General features: G+C 39.3%; 2 protein-coding genes across 6 annotated transcripts in view; both read left to right on the top strand.

Moving 5' to 3' along the window:
* SMG1 (SMG1 nonsense mediated mRNA decay associated PI3K related kinase) overlaps positions 1–10,838 on the top strand; it is a 96,542-nt gene extending 85,704 nt beyond the window's left edge. For all 5 annotated transcript variants that reach the window (XM_082362365.1, XM_082362364.1, XM_082362367.1 and 2 more), the window contains 7 exons: positions 45–224; positions 948–1,175; positions 1,950–2,161; positions 2,324–2,430; positions 3,532–3,711; positions 3,790–3,896; positions 6,210–10,838. In XM_082362365.1, the coding sequence (XP_082218491.1) occupies positions 45–224; positions 948–1,175; positions 1,950–2,161; positions 2,324–2,430; positions 3,532–3,711; positions 3,790–3,896; positions 6,210–6,287 (1,092 nt within the window). In that variant the 3' untranslated portion in view covers positions 6,288–10,838. The remainder of the gene's footprint in view (positions 1–44; positions 225–947; positions 1,176–1,949; positions 2,162–2,323; positions 2,431–3,531; positions 3,712–3,789; positions 3,897–6,209) is intronic.
* A 2,389-nt stretch (positions 10,839–13,227) lies between these two features.
* ARL6IP1 (ARL6 interacting reticulophagy regulator 1) lies at positions 13,228–21,447 on the top strand. The gene is made up of 6 exons (XM_082362632.1): positions 13,228–13,385; positions 15,572–15,705; positions 16,141–16,260; positions 18,682–18,799; positions 19,393–19,477; positions 19,921–21,447. Exons 1-6 carry the CDS (start codon positions 13,350–13,352, stop codon positions 20,037–20,039), a joined length of 612 nt encoding a protein of 203 aa, XP_082218758.1. The 5' UTR covers positions 13,228–13,349; the 3' UTR covers positions 20,040–21,447.
* The last annotated feature ends 2,950 nt before the right edge of the window (positions 21,448–24,397 follow it).

The raw sequence follows: 24,397 nt of genomic DNA, 5'->3' as shown, positions 1-24,397 counted from the left end.
TTTCCTCATTGTGATGGTTCCACTCTTCTTTTTCATCTTCACAGGTCACTTTCCTCTGCAGCAATATCATTCATTTTGAAAGTTTACGAACTAGAACTGCAGAAGCCTTAAACCTGGATGCCTCATTATTTGAACTAATCAAACGGTGTCAGCAAATGTGTTCATTTGCATCACAGTTTAACAGTTCGGTCTCTGAGTTAGAGCTTCGTTTATTACAGAGAGTGGTAAGTCTTGAATCTTGGTGGGACTGAAGAGATTGGGTGATTAAAATCAATTTAATACATTCACTCACTAGTTTACATTTATTGAGCATGTACTGTATATGAGATGTTATGAGGGATACCGTGATGATTAAATCTTGCTTTTAGCCCCCAAGGAACTGATTTACACAAATAATACACTGAATGAAGAAGTGAAAAGAACTCTCAGTTACAACTGGAAGTACTGTGGAGGTTCGGAGGGGAGGAGAAAGACAGTGTGTAGCAAATGACTTAGATGCACTGAAAGTAGGGTAGCAGACAGAGGGCTAGTGGAAGATGAATGCTGGATTATCAAGTTGATAAATTCGGCATTTCTACTTTGTGGGAAGGCTTTAGACTATGTATTAGGAGACTCTGGTTTCATTTTAAAGAGTGGTTTACAGTGGGTTTAGGTTCCTGGATATGGATCACCTTTGTTATTCCAGATACATTGTCTTAGGTTTTAAACTTTAAACATTTATGCCCTGTATGATTATGCAGAAAAGATAAAAATCTTAGTCTGTATTTTATAGATTGTTTAAATTATCGTCAAGTACTCTTTTGTAGATAATTAATTCATGACTCAGCAACTGAGGTTCTTTGTGTCGAGGCTTGAGTTGCGAATGTCTTCTGAGATGATGATGAAGAAAAGAACCTTATATTATTCTGGCTGATACTTAAAATCAAACAAATGCTTATTCTATTTAGGACACGAGTCTTGAACATCCTATTGGCAGCTCTGAATGGCTTTTGTCAGCACACAAACAACTGACCCAGGATATGTCTACTCAGAGAGCAATTCAGACAGAGAAAGAGCAACAGATAGAAACGGTCTGTGAAACAATTCAGAATTTGGTTGATAATATAAAGACTGTGCTCACTGGTCATAACCGGCAGCTTGGAGACGTCAAACATCTCCTGAAAGCAATGGCCAAGGTAAGACTAATACTGTTGACACATAATTACTCCCCCCTTTTATAAAATTACAAATAGTTTTATTTATGAGAAAAAACCCTAATTTCTCTCAGGTCATATTTCCAGTTTGTTTGTCACTGAGTTAATTTGTATTTTCATCAACTATTTTTTTTTAAGCAGGTAGTAAGTATAAATAGTATTCTCATTTTGTTCACAGAGAAACCGGGGCTTAGAGAAATTGATTTATCCAAAGTCATATAATTTATAGTAGAGCTGAAACTTGAGCCTAGTCTCACAGGGTATTTAGATTTCCGACCTCTCTTCCGCCTCCCTGCCCAAACTTGTATAGCTTGCTTCCAAAATAAATGAAATATCTTCCCTCCAGTATCGTACAGAATCTAGACAGTAAGGAAACTGAATCCCCAGAAAATGCTGCATTACTTCATCATCACAAAACAGTAAATCATTTACTTTTTGGATTTTTTTTTTTTTTTTGCCCACATCACGTGGCTTGCGGGATCTCCACCAGGGATCGAACCCGTGCCCCCTGCAGTGGAAGTGTGTAGTCCTAACCACTGGACCGCCAAGGCATTCCCTGGATTTGTTTTTAATTGGAGTTTTTATTTGTGCTGGAAACAAGATTCCTGTAGAAAAGGAGTTAAATTGTAATAAGCATATTATAAACACATTGGTATTTGAAAAACACTTATTACCTGTTATCCAAAAGGTGATGGTCTTAAGAGTAATTACTGAAGCAAATACCGTTTTTCTTGATCATTAACATACTGATTCTAGGATGAAGAAGCTGCTCTGGCAGATGGTGAAGATGTTCCCTATGAGAACAGTGTTAGGCAGTTCTTGGGTGAATATAAATCATGGCAAGATAACATTCAGACAGTGCTGTTTACATTAGTCCAAGCTATGGGTCAGGTTCGAAGTCAAGAACATGTTGAAATGCTCCAGGAAATAACTCCCACCCTGAAAGAACTGAAAACACAAAGTCAGAGGTAAGAATGCCTTCCGGCCTGAATTTAAAATATAAGCAAAACATCTGGTAGAGTAAGTTTTGTTTATTTAATTCATTTCATTTTTTTTCAGTTTTGTTCATATTTATAAGTAGCTATTTGCTAAAGCATTTCATAAATGAGCCATTTTATTTTATATTTCAGTGTCTATAATAATTTAGTGAGTTTTGCATCACCCTTAGTCACCGATGCAACAAATGAATGTTCGAGTCCAACGTCATCTGCTACTTATCAGCCATCCTTTGCTGCAGGTAAGAGTCCCCTACTTCAGAAGAACCTGAATCTTGACCTGTTAATAATCTACACATAGATGCTAAGATGTTTAATGAGTGTCTAATATGTTTCTAGTCATCACCTTTTTAAAGGGTTTCCCTAATGAACCTATTTACAAAACAAATTGAGTCACAGATGTAGAAAGGGGGAGAGCGGGAGGAAGGGTAAATTGGGAGACTGGGATAGACATATACATAATACTGTATACAAAATAGATAACTAATGGGGACCTACTGTATAGCACAGGGAACGCTACTCAGTACTCCGTAATGACCTATATGGGAATAGAATCTAAAACAGAGTGGATATATGTATATGTGTAACTGATTCACTTTGCTGTACAACAGAAACTAACACAACATTATAAATAACTATACTCCAATTTAAAAAAATTAATTATTTAAAATAAATAAATAAAGTGTTTCCCTAAACTCTTGCCATATCTCAAACTGAACAAATTCTGGCTTAATTTTAAAAGTACTTATTGTTAGAGAGTAAAAATACCATGTGTTCAGATACTCTCTAAATAATTTATTTTATGATTATAAAATATATTCTGTTAGGAAAATACAGAAAAATAATTAATAGGAAAATCTATAGTTCCATTACAATTAGAGGTCAAACCACTATGTATTTGTTGAATTCTCTATATGCATGCACACACATATACAAGTTGGATCATTCTGTAAATGCAACTTTTGTTGCCTTTTCCCACTTAATATTAAATTGATAATTTCCCTATCATTAAGTAATCTTTTAAAAAATGACTTAATGGCAAGATTTAATGTGCCATTCTATGACTTTACCGTATTAATTGTTGGACAGTTAAGATATTTGTAGTTTTTTAATGCCACAACAAACTCGTGAGCATCATTGTACAAATTTATATCTGAATATCTAGCTGTTTAGGCTGTATTTTTAGGAGGAGAGTTTTTATTTTAAGGGATAAGGACTTTAAGGTTGTAAAATCACATCTGGTATCAGGGCTGTCCATTTGTAGGTGATGATTGAGAGAGCACTGCCCTGCTCCTTCATTTTCTGTGTACATGTAAATTGAGCTACCAATTCTCTCTCTGTAGCAGTCCGGAGCAACACTGGCCAGAAGACTCAGCCTGATGTCATGTCACAGAATGCTAGAAAGCTGGTTCAGAAAAATCTAGCTACATCAGCAGATACTCCACCAAGCACTGTTCCAGGAACTGGCAAGAGTGTTGCTTGTAGTCCTAAAAAGGCTGTCAGAGACCCTAAAACTGGAAAAGGTAATTAGTCAGAATAAGGATACCTTAAATATTAATACCAAGTGGTGGTTTGACTTACACGTTTCCATTGCTTCATAGCTGTGCAGGAGAGAAACTCATATGCAGTGAGCGTGTGGAAGAGAGTGAAAGCCAAGTTAGAGGGCCGAGATGTTGACCCGAATAGGAGGATGTCAGTTGCTGAACAGGTGACCATTTTTTTAAACTTGAGCTACACATTTTAATGCTGCTGAAACAGTATAGGTTTAAAGATCCTCTCACCCCTATCCTTTGGTGATATATCAAGAAATAAGGAACTTAAATCGATTTTATAGGCTTCAGAAGATTTTGAGTGACACAGTTCTAGGATTGTCAAACATTCAGCATTTGACTCTGACTCTACCCTATTAGCACTTTCCTTTCTTCCCAGTTCTCTTTTAACAAAAATTTGGGGTGTGGCTTGACCCTCTCTCCTCCAACAGAAGACAGTTAATTTGCATTTTAGAGAGGGCTGTGTGAAGGTTTTGAATGAAATGAGGATGACATTTTGGGTGTCATAGTATGTATAAATAAGTAGTATCTATAAAGTGTTCTTGGGTGTCAGTTTGTCTGAGGTTATTACTCTGAAATTTTATCATTAGTCTTTCTAAAATTGTATATATAAATTCAAGAATGAATTCTTTTCCCTATAGCTGTTTATTTTGAAAAGTTTCAAACATATAGAAATATAGGAATGCTCATATACTCTTTACCTAGAATTGGTAGACCAATTGTTGATGCTTTCTTAACGTTTGCCTTATCTTTCTGTGTATGTGTGTTCATACACACAGATATTCAGAACCACATTTGAGAGTTAGTTGCAGACATTGTAACACTTCATGCCTAAATACTTTGTCTCCTAACCAAAACATTTTAATAATATATAGCTATGATATAATTATGTAATTATCAACTCAGGAAACTTAACATTGATGTTAACATTGACTTCTATCCAACATTGAGTCCATATTCAGATTTCTCCAGTTATCTTCAAATGTCCTTTATTACTTAGCCCGCCTCTCCTTAACCACCAACCCAACTCCCCCAGCCAACTCATACAAGATTTAGTCAAGGCTTATCTTGAATTTCATATACTTGTTCTACTTTTAGTCTCCTTTAATGTCTAGAACAGTTCCCAGAGCTTTTTCTTTCTTTTTTTTTTATGACACTTATATTTTTGATGTGTCCAGACTACTTGGTTTGCAGAATGTGTCTCAGTTTGCATTTGTCTGATATTTTCTTCATAATTAGATTCAGAATCAACATTTTTCGCAAGAATACTTTGCCAATGATGTGTTCTTAGAATCTTACATCAAGGGGCATGTGTCTGTTTGTGTTATCTTTGTTGTTAAGTTAGATCACTTGGTCAAGGGTAGTGTTCTCCTGAATTCTCCATTACACATATGCCTTTTCTTCTGTGGGGTAAAAATTTGAGACTTGTGAATGTCCTATTTTTTAATGGTTGGGCATCCACAATTCAAATTTAATATCAGCAAGGAAAGTTTTTTTTTTTTTTTTTTTAAACACTGTTACATCTCTGTATAGGATCTAAGCTTAAGCTCTTCTTGGTTAAGACTCATTCTTTAGAGAGAGTTTGTCAAGTTTGTCAAAAACCATGGACGGTGTTCTGGATCCATGGGTATCCTTACTTCAGAAACTTTTTGGTAGGTTAATGGGTTGTGTGCTTTCATGACTGTGCATCTTAGGTCTCTGTCCATCTTTTTAAAGAATGCTTGGCTATTGTGCTTTTTATTCTGATAGTTATTAAATGTTATATGCAAAAGTTAAGGGGCTCACAGGAGTGGGGTAAGTATAGAGTTCTTTGCATACAACTTTTGGTGTAGGTTACAATTCAGCAGCCTTATATTGCGCATTTACGATATAATTGGACCCTGATGGGTGCTCTGGATAGAGATAACGATTATATCTCTTACTATAAAAGAAAATTTAGCTGAGTCAGAATCAACAGATATGGGGACTTCCCTGGCAGTCCAGTGGTTAAGGCTCTGTGCTTCCACTGCAGGGGCTGTGGGTTCGATCCCTGGTTGGGGAACTAAGATCCCACATGCCGCACAGTGCGGCCCCACCAAAAAAAAAAAAAAAAAAAAAGAAGAATCAATAGATATTTGCTGAGTACCAAACTGTTTCAGAATCTGCTGGGCACTTTTTAATACACCTAAGCATTTGCCCAGTGAATTCACATGTTTAATCCCAAGGGCACCTGTGGGGTCAGTGGCGCTCTCTCTTCATCTAAGGATTCATAAGGCTCAAAGGGGATTGTGACTTTCCCAAGACACACATTTGTAAGTTATGGAATTATGAAGGAAGCTCAGATTACTTAACTTCTCTTCCCACCATGACAACTACACATCTTTGGGTAATTAATTTGGGAACTTATTCCTAAACAGTTCATATAACTCATATATGAGCCATGTTCTTTCAGGTTTTAAATGGCTTTAATTCTATCCTGCCTATTTTTACAGGTTGACTATGTCATTAAGGAAGCAACTAATCTAGATAACTTGGCTCAGCTGTATGAAGGTTGGACAGCCTGGGTATGAATGGCAAGACAGTAGATGAGTCTGGTTAAGCGAGGTCAGACATCCACCAGAATCAACTCAGCCTCAGGCATCCAAAGCCACACCACAGTCGGTGGTGATGCAACTGGGGGCTTATTCTGAGGAAACCTAGGAAATCTCGGTGCGCTAGGAAGTGAATCCTGCAGGACAGCTGCACTCAGGGATACGCCCAACACCATGGCCTGCAACCCCAGGGTCAAGGGTGAAAGAAAGAAAGCTCACCGCCTGAACACGGAGATTGTCTTTCTGCCACAGAACAGCTGCAAACGTGTCAGGAGGTTAGCTGCAGAAAGAAATCGGGATGCCGCGGAGCACAGAGTGATTTGGAACTCCATTCCACCTGACCCTGTGTGCACAATCCAGGAAAAATCAAACCCCGCTCAGAAACAGAGAAAACTGGGGCCGCGACACAGCCAAGGAAGATTTGATGCGTTCAGATTCTTGCATAACACTTGTTGCTTGGCAACAGTACTGGTTGGGTTGACCAGTAAGTACAAAAAGGCTATGCGATATGAATTTCAGAAATGGACTGAAGAAGGAGAGCTATGTAACAGATAACACTACATTGGAAGAACTTCTGAAATGAAGGGAAAAAAACCCACCCCATCCTCCTCCTCCCCAACCCTCACCATCTGCCCATCCCCCTTTACTTGATCTAGTAGATTAGCCAGCCATCTTTCACATTCACTTTTATTTCAATCCTTATATTTCATATTCTTCCATCTCAGTGCTGTTAACAACTTAATATTTGGAGTGATAAACAAATTTTTCCAAAACCACCAATAACATGGAAAATGCAAGGATTGTTTAAAGGTCTGGTGATCACATACAAAATGTAATTCTGATAATTTAAGTCATTTCTGTGATTCTATCATGTACAGTTTCTAGAATTGTCACTGTGCATTCAAAAGTAATGAATCTAACAGACATTTGATTTAATGTACACTCCCCTTCGCTTATAGTGTACATTTTTGGGAGGTCGTTCAAATTTTCCCTCTTCTGTGATTGCTGTAGTTTCTTTCATAGAAAGTAGCTAATCCAATGTAATCTTTTACCTTTTTAAAAACCAGGATAGAGTACCTATTAGAGTTTTACATTGTTGATGACAGATTAACAATAAAGTGATGTTCTGGTGGAGGTAGAGTGAAATGTTTTTTTAATTCAGTTTTCTCATTTGATACTTTTAATTTACAATTTACAAGATGTAAATTAAAAGTGCTTTAGTTTACCTGGCATTTTAGGACATATACATGAAACATCAGCAAAAGTGAGAACCACCAACATCTTTTATTAAGTTCAGTTATTAATGTGTGAAGTACTTTACTTTTTCCACAATTTTAAGTTTCCTGTTCAGTAGTGAATTCATGATCAGGGTTTCCTTAAATTTAGCATTGCATTTCAGTACTGACTGACTGTGTAAGCTCAATAGTTGATCCAAAATACAGACTAGAATAGGATTCCTAAAATCACATATCAACACAAAGTAGAACATGATTAAAATCTTGAGTACTTTTTTCCTGCATTTTAGAGATTAGCACTGTGATCACTTTCTAGTTGCCAGTCTTCACAGACAAACTTGAAAGGTATTAAGGAAAAATTCCACATAGCTCTGGCCTTTCCTGTATTTTCATTGCCACGTTAATATATAATCTTTAAATACTCATGGGAGAATGCATTTCAGTATCAGTGCTCTTTTAATACTTTGACAGGTATTACAAGAAAGGTGGTATCTTTGAATACCCCCATGTGTCTAATAGCAAGTTAAGGAACCTAGTGCATCAAATTTTATTTTCTTCATTTATCTTGAACCTTATTTTCACAATCAAAACAACCTATCTGGAATAATAATGCCATATTGTGTTTTGCACACTGCTTTATTTCCTAGAGGCTATTGCACTCATCACTTGATTACCTCTACTCTCTCTCAAGATTAAACAGTCTTTCAACAACATTCTTTGTCACAAGGAAAAACTTTTATCACAGTGATAAAACCAGTTCACACTAGTTTGTCCCCATAGGTAGTATTCAGAAATTGCTTCTTCTTTGGTAAAGAAGAGAAATGAAATAGGTTAATTTTATTGCCTGTGAATTTCAGGCTTCAGAGGTACCTGGCACCTTATCCTAGCGAAAATAAAACAGCTTTACGTAAAAAACATGTGTCTCTGCTAAATTATCCATCACTTTTACTTTAAAATGGTCCCTCAGAGAATAGTGTGGCATATCCATGCTTGGTTGTAGGGCAGATAGGAATAACTGGTGACTTCAAAGCTTGCTCTTCACCGCACTCTGGACAGCAAGACCCCCAGTCTGTACAGTTTGGCTTCTTCTGGGCGGTCATTTGGCAAGTAGCCTTATCATTTTGACCTGCTGTAAGAGAACTCAACAGTCAGATTTAATCAGAGGTAAAAGGCCTTGGTGATAACAGCAAATTGAGAAGACAAGGCTATATTTTGGTGATTATCTTGTAAAATAATGTAAAGTTCAGAGTGCTGTGGTTATGAAGTCATGCATTTTTGATTATACAAAAACACCTGTGGAAAACCAGGGCTCTGCTCCTCTCTTTCTCTCCCTCCCTCTCACCCTCTCCCTCCCCTTCCTCTTGCTGTCTCTCCCTCCCGCCCCACGCCCTTCCCCTGTCTCTCTTGTGCTCTCTCTCTCTTTTCCCCTCTCTAAGATTCAGGGGGTACACAATAACTTATGACCCTTGGAAATTGAAGTTTATCTTAAGTGTTTTGCTGTCTTTAATTTTCTAGAATTGCCTGAGTTTTAGTTGATTTATCTGTAAAGCTGTGGAGGCTTAGTAGTTTATGGTGCTGTCTGTATTTCTCTTTTACTCCGTTTCTTTGGTGTGTCTTGCAGTATTTCATTATTTCTGGTCATGAATTCTTCACATAGTTTGCTAGATGATTATTAAGATTCTTTTGTGTCTGACACTTGTGAGTTGTTTGAGATATGTGAGGTTTCTGTGTGAGAACTGAGAATCAAGCTCTTGATCTGCTTCCCTAAATTGCTTTCTTAGAGCCCAAACCCCAGGTTCAGGGTGAGGGTTTATAATACAAAGAAAAACTTCCATCACTTCTGCCCTTAACACTTGCCTCTATTACCTAAACTTAGTATGTAGTGTTCTTTATATTGTCCAGTGTTTGATGTTATCTGCATTGCTTTTGTTTTTAACTGTGGTGGTTCTGATGTGTGAAATTTAAGGAAAGAGCCATTAAAAAATTCCAAGCAGGGCAATGCAAGTGCAGCCAAATATTAGAGTTGATGTGCAATCTTAGGTCCTTTTAAATTTGGGGTGATATAGGCAGTACTTTGAATTGAAAAGTCTTCCTGGCCTATTTTCCTCCACATATTTGTGATTACTCTGGGGGCTTACTTGTTTTGGCAGTACTAAAATCAAAGAAGCTGGTTCTTCTTTTCTCCCAATTCTTTTCATATTAAAGAAAGCATCTACAATTAGCCTTGTTAGCTTCTGTTCGTATACATCAAAAATCAGCGAACGCTTTTCTGTTAGCACATTTAAGTACCTTTGTTTTACATAAAACCAGATAAATATGAAAACCAATGACCTTCCATTCTGTATCTTGAGATTGTAAAATGACAGTAATTTAGAGCTAGGACTTTCCCCCTCCCCTTAAATCTAGGAGGTAGACTATGTTAATGTAAGGGTCATTTAAAGAAGTGACAGATTTTTTCATTATTTGGGTTGTATTAGAAATATTCCTTCTATGGGGAAGAGCTAGCATTATAAATTTTCCAAACACTGGGGAAGGAAATTCACTGTATTATGAACCTGGAAGGGTTTATTGCACTTTTCCTGCTTTTTTTTTAATGCCTGGGTAAGAGTATCACCATCTCTTATTTACAAAAGGGCAAATGGACTCCAACTGAGAGAAGCTTTATAGGTTCAAGAGTTAGTTGTACAACATGAACCATTCAGTCTCTTGCTTTCCATGGGAATTTGGGCTTACTAGGCAAGCTGTTTGTTGCGCTAATGCAAAAGTGTCATACAATTAGCTCGACTTTTGAAGATGATAAACTTAAGGAATTGAATGTTGTTCTGAAATGCAGACTTGCAGAATGTTTTTATGTCTTTCAAAGCAGGCTTTTTTTTTTTTTTTTGACCAAGTTTCAGCTCCTGTTTGAAGTTCCTGTGTCAATTATTTTTTGGTTTAAATTTTCCTTATATTTCCACCTGTGATGTCAATGGCAACATCACACTTCACTTGTTAATTTACTTTACCCTTATTATGTAGAGTAAATTGAGTTGAACTGAATCTTCCTTGTTCTAGTAACATTGTATAAATAGAGTGGCTTCTCTGTACAAAAGGTTGTAATGCCTCCTGATGGTTATAATTTTGTGATTGTATTTAAGATTAAAAGTTGAATAAATCACACCAGCTTCCTGAAAGTGTTCATAATGCAACTTTTGGAAAACAAAAATACATGGCCTACTTTGTGCATATTTGCATTAACGTGGCAAAGATTGTATGAAATACCTGTTTTTCAAAAAATAAAGTCTTAAAAGACGTAGCATTTAAGCTCTGAATTTGTTGAAGTAGGTTCCAGAAAACTTAATTTTGGAATATGGGGAGCTTTTTTTTTAAGCTAATTACTAATACCTACAAAAGTTTAAAAACTTGATTCTAAAAAATGTATTTTATACTCAGTGTTCTAATAGTATTTTTGAATAAGCAGTAGAAATTTTACTTCAGTGGGAAAGTTCTTAGTATTAAGGCACAATTTATTAAGCTTAATTTTGTATTTCTTTAAAAAGTCCTGTAGAATATTATTGACATGTATATTCCCTGGTGTATGAAAGCTCTGAAGGAAAACAATGTCCAGCATGTTTTAATATCTGGAAATCAGATTGCATTTGTTGCTGCTAAATTATGTTAGGATTTATGTTAACTGTTCAGTCACCTGATATATTTCAAAAGTTCACATCCTGCCTTTGTAATACCAAAAAAAAAAAAAAAAGCTCCAAAGGAAGCTACACTAAGCGTGGGTGTTTTGTTTTGTTTTAAATAATTAGGGCAATTGGAAGCTTAGTTAAGGAACTTATAGAAGTGCTCCTAGGCTGTTAAGTTGCAAATCATTCTGGGCAAATGTTCCTTGAGTAACAAATACTCTATGGAGAACCCATGCTACTTGGAAGCCGTTTCTTCAGGTTTTTTTCACCTACCTCAATTTCACAAGCTGGTGTTGAAAAGTCTTTCTTCTGAAGTTGTACATAGGGAACTTGGGCGAAAACCAGGCACATTCTGTAGCAAAAACTGATTCCCGAAGTACACGTGGCGGTTTTTAAAGTCTAATAACCCCACACCCTGTCCTTTGGAAGAGGGCGTTGCTGAGCCTGTGTCGAGATCTCGCGCTCAGCGCTCTCCGTACATTCACTCACTGTGGCTGCCGACTGGGACCTTTTGATTTCCTTTGGAACAGGTAGCGGAGGGCCTGCTCCTCAGAGTTCATAACTTTCAAATCTCCCAAAATGGGCTGTCCAACTGGCTGCATTTTACCTACATAACCTGTTTTTCCCCAACATTCCCAGAAGTGGCAGTTTATTGAAGAGTCCCCTTTCCTTGCAAAGGCTTTTTTTTTTTACCCCCCTGAATTGTTTATACCTGATCAGATGCTTTTATTTCTTTTCAAAGTTCCATGGCAAATTTCACACCTTTTTATGAATTTCACAGTGCTCCGGTCCCCCTGGTTTTCTTAGGGGCAGCATGTGGTCTGTAGCTGTGTTGGCTCACATTTCTTTATGTCCTCCCTGAAATCTTATGAACCTGGTAGTAATTTAAGGAATGCTTTTAAAATAAACTCGATGGCATAATATAGATGACTATAAAAGGGTAAAAGGCTGGAAGTTAAAAGCTACGGTAAGTTTCCTGAAAGAGACATCTAACCAGGTTAACATTTGGCATTATTTTGTTTGTATTGAGTAATGAAAATGTTAACGCATTTTGAAATCCTGGAGAGAAATATGTGGAATTGTCTCACATAGTTCATCTAATTCTTAAATTGCAATAAATTCCACTCGTATGAGAGGGTTTACATCTTTCCTTAGCATGACCTTAGTAAGAAAGGATCTGTCAAAACCAGTCCCTTTTTGGAGGGGGAACTCGTAGTTTAAGTGAAGTGCCCCACAAAGAATTTCTCCAAAAAACCCATGAAAATAAGCCAATTTTATAAGTCGGTGCATTTTTCACAAGTTCTTAAACTATGCCCAGATTTCCACACCCTCTCCGCCGCCCCCGCCCCTCCATCAAACTAAGGCCTTACTCCTAATGGGTAGGGAAGGAAAAATTGCAGAAAAGCTACATAAATGGCCCCTTTCACTTGTACTCAAAACCTCCTCAGATGGGCACGAGTCCGCGAGTCACATATCTGGGTCTAAGCTGCTCAGCGGCCTGGCCAGTGCTGCCAGAGCAGGTATTAGAAGAAAGGCGGGCTGACTAGGGGCACAGCCAGGGTCAGGGCCACCATCTGGATCGGGAAGAAGATCCCAGCCAGCCTCCTTAATCACAATGCGGTTAGCGTCACATGCCCATCTCTGCCCTCCGCCTGATATCGGGTGGCATATTTCCTTGAGGACTAAATTCCAGAGAGGCTCCTTAGCTGCTTTGAGGTCCCCCGGAAGAGTCCGAGAGCCACCATAGCGGCCCGCCCTGGGGATACTGAGGCCATAGCAGGCCCCGGCCAGGGGCGGTTGAACCGATTCCGAAAAGCCTGGGCGGGGCGTAGCACATCTCCTGGGTGCTGATTGGTCATTCTGTGTCCCCGCCCCCTCGGCCCCGGCGTGGTCTCACTCTCCTTTGATCTGGGTTTCAAGACAAGCGCTGAGCAGCGGTTGGTCCGGCCCGCTTACGCGTGATCTCGATTTGCCCAATGAGGAGCGAACTTCGCGGGGTCTGTCGGGAAAGGCAGCTGGCCTATATAAGCGGCCTGCTGGGCGTGCCCTGCGTTGGGGTTGTTGTGAGTGCCTCTGAGGAAGGTAGGGTGTTGGGGGCGTCTTGCGCTCGCTGAGGGGGCACCTCGGGAACAATGGCGGAAGGAGATAATCGCAGCACCAACCTGCTGGTGAGTCCCAGCTCCTCGTCGCGAGGGAACCGAGCGGTGCCTCCGGACTTAGGTGCGCTGCGGCCTCGTTCCTATCACCCGTCGCGGGCCCGGCCCTCCTCTCCGTTCCCAGGTGCAGGCGACGACGCCTGCCCTTTGGGCTTCCTGGGTAACCTCTGCTTGGCGGTCACTAGTCGTGTCGACTCCTACCATCCCCTGGGGAAGGTGCACGACGGGGCGAGGAGGGCGCGTGATCATTCACCGCGAATAGGGGTTGAGGAGGAAGCGGGAGAAGGGGGGCTGTGACCAGCCTGGGGTGCAGTCCTTGGCAGAGGGCCGCGAGGGGCTCGTCGAGCCGTATCTGGGTTTCCCCGTCTTTGATCTTAACCAGGATGTCCGTTCGCCCTTTTCCCCTAATACTTGCGCAGGGGTGGAGGGTCAAAAGGCTGCTGCCGAGAATTTCTTTTAGAGTTGGCACAGCTTTAAAACGGCAGGGAGGCTACGAGCTCGCAGCTGGGAACTGGAGGTAGGATCCAGCTGGAGGGACAGTGGGAGGTTCTGGCGTTTGTCTGGAACGTGTAAGTCTGGGCGGGGGTGGGGGGTGTCCCAGGACAATTTTAGAGTAAGCAGGGGTCGGAGGGAACTGCAGTAAGGTTGTATCACAGGCAGACAGTTTTAACCTCAGCACGAAAACCCCCCTCAGAATCTAGGTAAGAACGAGAGAAATCCGTCCATCTTCTCAGTTGCCTTTCCCCAGGAAAAGGCATGCTACTCACCACTAGAACAACAGTGAATAGAGAAACCAAATAATTTAATTTTGACTTTTGATTTTCCAAGAGCTCAGGTGCTAACGAATTAAGTGACTTTGCAGGGCAGTTTTGATTGTGCGTGATTTTCATTTTGCATTGGTTTTTAGATATGCATGACCTCTGCCCCCTTACATGCACACACACACCCCCCTTTTCTATGGTTAGCCTAGTGAGCCCCAGCCAGGTTCGTTTTAAGAGTTGATCGTTGCCCAAGTTCACACAGCTATTGAAACAACAGATCCTGGCCTGGAGCTCGGCTGCTCTTTCCACAGAGCAGTGTGACTTAATTTAAGGAGAACAAAGGCCTTTGGCCTTGGATTTGCTGGATTCGGATCTGTAAACCTCTGTGTATCTCAGTTTCCACATTTGTAAAATGAGGATAGTAATGACACCTTCATTTCAGCTTGTTGGGAGGAATAATTAAAGTATAAGCATATAATACATTTAGCGGAGTTTCTGCCACATGGTATTATTTAACTATATTAAGCATGGTATATAAAAGTCAGAAACATTGAGGTCACCTAAGTGTCAGTGTGGCACAGATAACATCTTTATCAAGATTAAGCTGCCCTGTCTCCTGTCATTTGCATATTTCCCTGTGATAACAGTTGTAAGGACACATGGGTTTCCTGTTCCAAGTTTTTTTTTCTCTACCAAAATCAGCTTAAGGGCTTTTTGCCACATTAGCTCATCTGAGAAATCTACTTGCAGCTGATGGTCAAATTTGCAGAGAAATTTGAAGTCTAACCAAAATGTCCTGATGAGTGTAAGAAGCATTTTATTGAGATATATTGGGCTTAATATGCCTTTTATAATTTTGTAAAAGCACAGTAGTTTTCCTTAATCATGCAGATGATGCCAACATCTAAATGATTCCATTGCACAAAGAGCTATTTTGGAAATTGGATGCTGTTCAGGAAGAGGCTTTCCTAATGGATTCAGAAGTAGGGGGTTAAATCAATGAAATGACAAAACAACAGACCAATTGTAACTACCTGAAATGAGAAACTTTAAGTGATCCAATTTTATACTCAGGGCGCTGCCACTTAGTAGTGCATGGTTTTGGGAAAGTCCATTCTGAGCTCGCTTTCTTTAATTGTAAAATGGCTCTGATTATCCCTATCTTAAGGGGTCTATAAGGATTATGTTACATAATGCATGTAAAAGAGTAGCCCAGTGCTTGGACTTGGAAAGTGACCATTAAATGATAATTTTTTTCCCCATTGATTTCTGTCTTTGGTTTCAAAATTGCGTTTTTCTAAGAAACTAGTTTGTTTAAGATAGTGATTTGTAACAGCTGTTTTACATACCTGGTGCCTTAGAAGAATTTAACTCTCTAGGAGCCACAGAAATGTTGAGATTAGTAGAATGATCGCTTTAAATGTTACTCATATGTAGGCTGCAGAGACTGCAAGTCTGGAAGAGCAGCTGCAAGGATGGGGAGAAGTGATGCTGATGGCAGATAAAGTCCTCCGATGGGAAAGAGCCTGGTTTCCACCTGCCATCGTGGGTGTGGTTTCTTTGGTGTTTCTGTAAGTGAGCTATTAAATTTCTGTAGATTGTCCTTGTTGCTCATAAGGGCTCAGGTTCCATTTATGGAAGTGCCTGAATCTGTAAAGAATGCCTTTGCTTAGAGCCGTTTGCCTAGTTCTCAGTATTTGTAGTACTTTGTAAACTCAGTAACCAAGGCAGTTGAATAAATCTGTGGCTCACACTTTTTGGCCTTAGGACCCTTTACACTCCTAAAAAATGTTCAGGACTCCAAAGAGCCTTTGCTTCCTCATGTTTACATGAACCGTTACAGCTATGATGTCATGAAGCTTCCGGAAAACTACTTGTGAGAAAATTAGAATAAAAAAGGAGAATAACATCTTTGAGAACCAGAGGAGTAGGAGAATAAACATCTTCAGCTAGGACTAATAAGGACTGTGTTTTTCTAACCTTTATTAATTTTTTTTTTTAAACAGGACTATCTACTATCTAGATCCATCCGTTCTGTCAGGTGTTTCCTGTTTTGTTATGTTTTTGTGCTTGGCTGACTACCTTGTTCCCATTCTAGCGCCTAGAATTTTTGGCTCCAATAAATGGTAGGTGGCATAATGATGTGGCAGTCTAATTTCTGAGAAGTTACTGCACCTGGTAGCTGTGACTAGTGTGTTGTAATTAAGCACAGAGAATTGTCTTAACCATCAGATAGCTAGGGGTTAGATTTATCGTTTGATGTAAAGAATTTCTTAGCTGATTCAGATATAAATCACAAACTTCCAGTACTTATATCTCCATAGTTCTTTTACACTCTAGCGTTTATTTTGACTTTTTTTTCTTCCTAGACCTTTTTATTGAAGTGAGGCTTTTTAAGGTAATGTTTTATCAAGGATTGCAGACCTCATAATGGGCTTTCCATAAAAGTAGTACGTCTACTTTTACATTTTTTCCATTGATATTTAAAATAATATAATATTAATTTCACCAATTACTTTTGAATGAATATGAAAACAGTAACGTAGATTTTCTTTGCCTGTTCATTTAGCAACTATTTATTGAATGTCTACTTTTCTATTAGGCAGACTCTTCTGGGTGCTGTGAAATATTTTGACTTTTAAGATTCATCTTGGGACTTCCCTGGTGGTCCAGTGGTTAAGACTTCGCCTTCCAATGCAGGGGGTGCAGGATCGATCCCTGGTCGGGAGCTAATGCCTCCCGGGCAAAAAACCAAAACATAAAACAGAAGCAAGATTGTGACAAATTCAATAAAGACTTTAAAAAAAAAAGAAAAAGATTGATCTTGTGTTTCACGTTGAGACCTTGAGGTAGTGCAGTGGAGGTTAGCAAAAGTGCTTTAGAATACGTTCAAGCTGTATATATAAGTGGGTTGTTGATTGCATTTATACGACTCTATGAATGGGTTACTTATGAGCTCCCAAGATAAGTGGCTGTGGATCCTGTTAAAGTATTTTTTAACTTCCTTCTGGAATGTTGCATTTCTCTTTTGATCCAAATAGTGAGCAAAACTAAATATAGGAATGGATTTTTTTCTCCTAGCTGCTATTCTCCCTTGGTTGTTTATTTTAATTTGATTGGTAGTCTACTTGTGCCTGTAGTTTTTCGTTCTCCTGATAATAGCAAATTATAAAATAATTCTATAAAAATAAGAATTTTAAATGTAGGGTTTGCTTAAGTTATGGGATAATTAAGCATTTTTGTATTGAAATAAAGATGTTCTGGCATAGCACAGTGGTTAGTGTTAGGAAATGTGTTTTGAATTGTTTTTCATTGTGCTGCAGTTTGGGGGGCAAGTTTGTAACTATGCAATGTAACAATTTAACAGAATCAACCTCAGACCCTGACTTTATTAGCCAGATAACATTCTAATCTGCTAATTCATAACTCCTGGAGAAAAATTTTCAGAAGTAAGCTCTTGAAGTTTCGTGGTAATCAGTATGTGGCTCAGTCTTATCTACAGAGCGATTTTGTTTTTTGACCTTTATGAGGAAGGAAGAACACTGTTGCCTAGCCACAGTCCAGCCTTGACTATGGGCAGCATACGAGGTCTGATAATTTATAAGAAGTTCCAGGGCTCAGTAGAAGCCCTTCTACTGTATCTGTCACTGCAGATTTATAGGGACAAGGGCTAGAGGAGAGAAAGCAACACATCTCCAGCATAGGGCTTACTTTTTATAGCAGCCATTATGTCTGTATAGCAAAGACAGTACAAAGGCAAAATTTCTTTAAAAAATCAGAACCCAAAATACATTATAAACTACAAAGGGCTTTTTGGTGGATCTTTTTGTATTCTTACTGCTGTTTTGTTCGTGATTATATTTTCCCTCAATGGGACCAAATTTATAAGGAATTTGGATTTGAGCTCTTTGTGGCTGCCTAGGCATCAAATGTGTGAAGCCCAGTGGAGGGTATTGTGCTTTGAATGCTAGTAGTTATTACCTTACTGACAAGTGCTTAAATATAACTGTTTGGTTGAAACTTCACATCTTCCTCAAAATAGTGGGACTCTGATGGGTCACCACCCAGGATTCATTGGGATCTGCAAAATAATATAGGAATAGAGAAATTAATTCATACTGATTTCTGCATGGCTCATAGTAGTCATGAGGCTTTTGTTACTATCATTGACCAAATTTGGCTTTAGAACCATAGATAGCCATTACTTTGTACACACACATGTGTCTTTATGTTAAAACTTATTCCTGTGCCATGAAAGGAGTCTTTCTTGCCATGCTGAGCAGCTTGTGTGTGGGATACAGTTCTCCGACCAGGTTTTGAACCCAGGCCCTCTGCAGTGAGAGCACAGAGTCCTAACCACTGGACCACCAGGGAATTCCCAAAAGGAGTCTTAATGGTTTAAGAACTTTTTCTATAAGATAATGGTGAATCATTGTTGTTTTTATTTAGATTTTCTTTAGAAGATAGTTTCTGAAATTTGAGAGGACGGTGTATTTCTGTTTACTGTTAAGATTTGCCTGTAGTAAAAGGGAAGATTCTTTTCCTAGGACCACTGAGCAACAGCAGAGATTCCATGAAATTTGCAGTAATCTAGTAAAAACTCGACGCAGAGCTGTGGGCTGGTGGAAACGCCTCTTTACGCTAAAGGAAGAAAAGCCTAAAATGGTACTTTGTTGGTTTTGACTTATTTAAGTAAAGCAACATTTTAAGATTGAGTCAATTTTTGCTTCATTGTAGTGTAAAGCCTTTTTGCTTTACTTTAGTTGTAGTTTGATGTTTATCATTATCTGTTGGTTTAACTCCTCTGAGTACATTCATAAATATTTATCTGTATTAGACTAAAAGTTAAAATTACATTTTGCATTCAATTTTTTATTCTTGTAGAGGTGAATTTTTTCTGTTTCTCTTTTATTTACTGAAATAAATGTAAAAGACATATACTTAGGAAGCATTTGTTCTCTTTTCTCTTAGCTTCACTTGAGGTTACTATGTGAAGTTATTAATTGCAAAAGTAGTTAACTTACAAACTACTTAATTTACATACAGAATTATAGTTATTCTAGGAGAGAATGTATCTAAATTGTATAAAGTCGACCTAGGGAGTTTTCTATGGGTTTTATATAATACATAGATACTAAATATTTTTAGAGAAAAGTGGGAATAAAAAGTTATTTTCCAATCTTTGAAACAACCTCCTAAAGTTTCTCTTCTTAGTCTGTTTCTAGGAGTTGATAAATTCTTGTTATTTTCATTATTAGTACTTCATGACCATGATCATTTCTCTTGCTGCGGTTGCTTGGGTGGGACAGCAAGTCCACAACCTCCTTCTCACCTACCTGATAGGTAAGTCTTTGAGGAAAAACTGCAGGCACATCCTGGCCAGTAAAGTCTAACTGGAATTTAGTAAGCAGTATGTTCCTGCTCACTGAGTTCCAGGCAGTGATTAAGGACCTGTGTGAGTATGGAAAGATGACTAAATCCCAGGTCCTTGTTTTCAGTGAGTTTGTGGTCTTATCGGAAGTTAAGACAAAGAACTAATAACCAAGGTAGAAAGTAATGTGCAAGAGGTAAAAATAAGCAGTGTGTCTTATCTGAGGTTGGGAGGTATGAAGCAGAAGCTTCTGGGGATAAATACCAATGGAAATAATGGATTTCATGTTACTTCCTCCCATTAGAGTGTGTAGTAGTCTGAAGAACTACCTTCTATAGTAAATGTTAGAATCTTTGGGAAGTTAATTGCTGCCTTTGTAATTTTATTTTGTTTTGTTTTTGTTTTTAATTTTAAGTGACTTTCTTACTCTTGCTTCCTGGACTAAACCAACATGGAATCATTTCGAAGTACATTGGAATGGCCAAAAGAGAGATAAACAAGCTTCTCAAACAAAAAGAAAAGAAACATGAATAATGCATCTGCTTTACTCAGTGTGATTAATGGCGTATACATTGTCCTTGGGGACAGTGTCTGTTATGCTGTCTGGATACTAAAATGTTACAGATGTAGCTCTTTGCTGTCCCTCATTCTGCCCTTAGTTAGTAGAAATTCCGACTTGCCAAGTAAGGCTTTATGCCCAGTGTCTTCAAGGGTATGTTGTCATCAGCTGGCCTTATATGGACAACTCATTCATCATTACCATTTGTCTTGGTTTTTCTCACCCAGGGTTAATTGAACTCTTACTTTTAAAATAATATAGTGGTGAACTTCATCCTTTAGTACAGTTAACAGTGGCTTGGGAGAACTGTGCAAGTTGATCTTCGCTTTAGCTGGATACAAGATCGTGGTCTGTGACTACAGGAAGCTGGTTCCACTGTCTGCTTCCACACTCTGCTTAAACAACTGCCTGGCTTCGTGAGTACAGAAACCAAGGTTACCACTTCTGATGAAGAGACCAGTTAAGATTCATTCCTCATTCTGTTTCGATACTGTGGGAGAAGAATCCTCATGGAATAAAATGAAAGTAATTCCATGGCCTAGTATGTGTTGGCGTCTCCCTAGTGCAGAATTTAGCAATTTGTTGGAAACATTGATCCTTCCTCCCAGATGGGGAATCTGACAGGCTTAGAACTCTTGTTCCCGTGCACTTAAACGTGAAGTTAGTACATCCTTAAGGGCTTTTTAGTAGCAGGCTTACGCAAGATGGTATTTAGGATTTTTAGCATACTTTTAATTTCAGATTTTCAGCTAACTGAAACTAAAGTACATAATAGGTTAAGAGTCATGTCTGTGACCTTCACTCCAAGACCAGCCAATAAAGAACAAAACTCATCCTGTGTTTAGTCAAGATTCATTTCAGTAGAAAATCCTACTAGTTTTTCAAGACCAGAATAAGCCTTTAAAGGTAAGCCTCAAGATTCTCATTTTATGGTAACACTGGCTGCTTTTGGTCCCCATAGATGGAGTAGTTGAAATCTGTAGGAATGAACCTCTGAGGGCTGGAAATGTGACATATTTGGGAACAATTCTTAAACTGATTAACTAGCTGTAATATAGTTTTGTGAATTTATTGCACTGATGCTGTAAAACCTGGACCTTGTGGTATATCTGTTCCTAAATAAGTTTTGTTTTCTCCCATTCAATATTGCTGTAAACAGTGGCACCCATGTAGCATATGTTTGACTTTTCTTTTTTAATGTTTCGTATACAGACTACCATAATTTACATGTGTTTCCTCATTGTAAATAAGCTTGTCTTCCTAGATTTTTGTGTGTGTGTGTGTGTGTGTTCTACCAATTAACTGCTTTTGCGGTTTTAATCCTGTATTATTTCTTCTACTTTGTTTTGTGTAAAAGGGGAAAAATAAAAAAGCTGGAAGCCCTCCTTGTGTCCTTTCTTTATAGCTTAGCCAGTACAATGTTTACATGATCGGATTTATGTACCCAATTAATGAACTACCCTGTGTGATCATTACATGGCTATAAGGTGCTCTTTAAGAACAAAATAAAATAAAAGGTTTAAATTTATTCATTCAGTAAACATCCAGGCACCACCCTAGATGGAAAAGGAGATACAATGAATAAATGATGGCCAGAGGTGATGTGTGAGAGGGCCTGGTTGGAAGAATAGGCAGGGAGCAATGCAGGAGAGTGCCTGCCAAGGCACCTCTGTACCCTAGGGCCTAGCTCAGAATTCGGTACCTGAGATGCCCAGTAAATAATTGGTGGGTGACTTTTGTCTGCACTTAGAATTTTTTAAAAAATAGAGCCCCAGTTGGACATTTTATCATTAGGCCTTACTATCTATATGTGGTGGATCCTGGGAACATTCAATGTCAAATCTCTTGCTCCCCCTCTCCCCAAAATGTATGGATCCTTCCTTGGAGCCTCCTGGGGGCTTGATGATGTCCAGAACAGGGAAGTCTCAACCCAGTCACCATAGGTCTCCTGGTCATTGGATGCTCTGAAATGCTGGTCTTCCACATGCAGCTATGATTACTCCCCAGGCCAACTTGGCTACTCCTGTGCCAGCTCTGGCCACAGCACAGGTCCCCTTTCAACTTGCCTTTGCACCACCTCTGGCAGAGGTCCTATCATTCCAGAATTCACAGGATGACAAGAGGCAATTTATACATGGCCCTCCCGCCCATTTCCACCCTTCTGCCCTTATCGCAGTTCCAACCCAACCATTCTGAGATTTCTGTCCATCTTTATGTGCCCTCCTAGCTCTTAATATCTATAGGCCACACACCCTTCCTAATGTTTCAGGATCCCAAAACCCCATAAGTAATTCAGTAGCTTAGACAAGTTGTAAGTGACCACTTTTTTGTTTTGATTTTTTTAACCTACAGCAAAATTTGAAGACTGAGTCAAGATTGAATTTAGTTTGCTCCCTCATTTGTGAAGTGGAGATAATAGTACAGATCTCACAGGGGCATTATGTAATTGCATGTGTTGTTTTGAGGATTCAGTTAATCTACAGGAGGCACTTAGTGGCAGTTAGGAATTAGTAGTTGTTAGTACCCTTCACGACACAGGTCAAATGGCACTTCCTCTGTGAAAGCTTTAGCAACTTTCCAGGCCACCTCTCCGTTCTCACAGCACTTCATATTGGCATCCTATATGGCACACTGCCCAGTATTGTGCTGTTATTTAGAGATCTGTCTCTGCTAGGATCTGTACCTCTTAAGGGCAAGAACTGATATTTTTGTCCTCTCAGCTGGTACAACACCTGGCAGGCACATGGTAGGCACTCATTAGATATTTCCTGAATGAAGGGATGAATGAATGAATGAAGTGTATAAAGAGATAGTGGCTGGTACTAATTTTCTATTTATGGTAAGGCTCTTGAAGGAAAGTGGATTTATTCACTTAACTTCCCACTGTTGCTAAGGCCCTCAGTTAAGGTGAGCACCACATTTTTAGTCAACAGAATGTGTTGTTAAGGGTACGGGGAACCAGTTCTTAAAGGAAATGTTCATTAGAAAAGCAAATGTCCTTTTGTAAATGTAAGTTACAACCAGAGATTTCTATATCCCGGAGATGTTCAAACTGGGAGCTTGGCTCTCCTCAATGTTCACCTGGGATTTGAGAAGCATTGGGGGCGGCGGAGGTGGGCTGTGATGCTAATCACAGACGCTGACTGAGCACGCACGCTGCCGGATTTTATGTGTCTCTTTTATCTGGATTATTTCATTTACCCTCATAGCAACTTCAACTGATTGGTGTATCATCCCCATTTTGCAAACGGGGGAACTGATTTGCCCATTCATTTATTCATCAAATACGTATCAACCGCCCACTGTGTACCAGATGACTTTTCTAGAAGCTGTGGGTACAGCGGTGAACAAACCAACCAAATCCCTGCTTACTTAATGGAGACAGACGATAAATACACTTCCAATATTTCAGGTGGTAAGTGCTATGGAGAAAAATTAAGCAGGGCAATGGGGTTGGGGGAATGGGGAGAAGGTTGTATGAGTGTGTGATCGAATAGAGACCTGAGGAAAGGGAGCGGGGAGCAAGTCTCGGGATAAACTGGGGGGAGGAATACTCAAGTTAAAGGGAAAAGCAAATGCAAAGGCCTTGAGGCAGAGTATGCTTGGGGTATCTGAAGAAAAGCAAGCCAGGGGCGGAAGTTGGGGGGATGATGTTCCTAGGCAAGGAAACAGGTGTGCACGTCAGGGAGGACTTTGTAAGTTTTGGTAAGGAATTTGGATTTTACTGAGGGTGCTAAGAACCCTTGGAGAGTGCAAGGTCTGACTTGAGTTTTGAAACGATCATTCTGGCGGCCAAGTGGGAAACACAAGGAAGGGTAAGAAGGGAGGGTAAGGGTGACAGCTGCGAGGAAAGAAGTCTATGGCAGAAGTTTCAGATGTTGGGTATCTAGCCTGAGGTTACTCAGCTCTGGAGAGGGCGGAGCCAGAATTCACCCTCTCCCAGGCCGCCAGACCCCGGGCTTCAAGCCGTACCTACTGAGCATTTACTTACTAAGTACCAGACATTTTGCGAGCCCTTTGTCACCATTATCTCATCTGATCCTTGCAATAACCTTTAAGAGGCTGAGCGTTTATTTTGAAACATTTGTGGCTTTCTTCCAAACTGTGTATCTCAGAACTCGAAAGCAAAGTCTGGAACTCCAGTAAATAATTTCTAATATTTAGGGAGAGTCAAAAAGGAAGCACCGATTAAAAAATATATTTTTGACTGTATGAAAAAGTAATCTACACATGTTTCAAAAAACAAAACTAAATTGTATTGGGAGAAAAGCAAGTCTTCCATCCCAGTTCCTAACGCCCTTCGCAGAGGTATTTACCGATTTCTTGTGGGTCC

Source organism: Balaenoptera borealis (genome assembly GCF_965194805.1).
Source record: "Balaenoptera borealis genome assembly, chromosome: 16".
In the NCBI taxonomy this organism is placed as follows: Eukaryota; Metazoa; Chordata; class Mammalia; order Artiodactyla; family Balaenopteridae; genus Balaenoptera; species Balaenoptera borealis.
Note: the sequence above shows the minus strand (reverse complement) of the source record. Positions and strands in the feature narration are given on the sequence as shown.

What these genes read in the sequence shown, in the direction of transcription:
- ARL6IP1 (XM_082362632.1), top strand. Translation starts at nt 13,350, where the DNA reads ATGGCGGAAGGAGATAATCGCAGCACCAACCTGCTG. An exon ending in GTGGTTTCTTTGGTGTTTCT is followed by an intron (nt 15,706 to 16,140) that starts GTAAGTGAGCTA and finishes TTTTTTAAACAG; the next exon opens with GACTATCTACTATCTAGATC. An exon ending in AGGAAGAAAAGCCTAAAATG is followed by an intron (nt 18,800 to 19,392) that starts GTACTTTGTTGG and finishes TTTCATTATTAG; the next exon opens with TACTTCATGACCATGATCAT.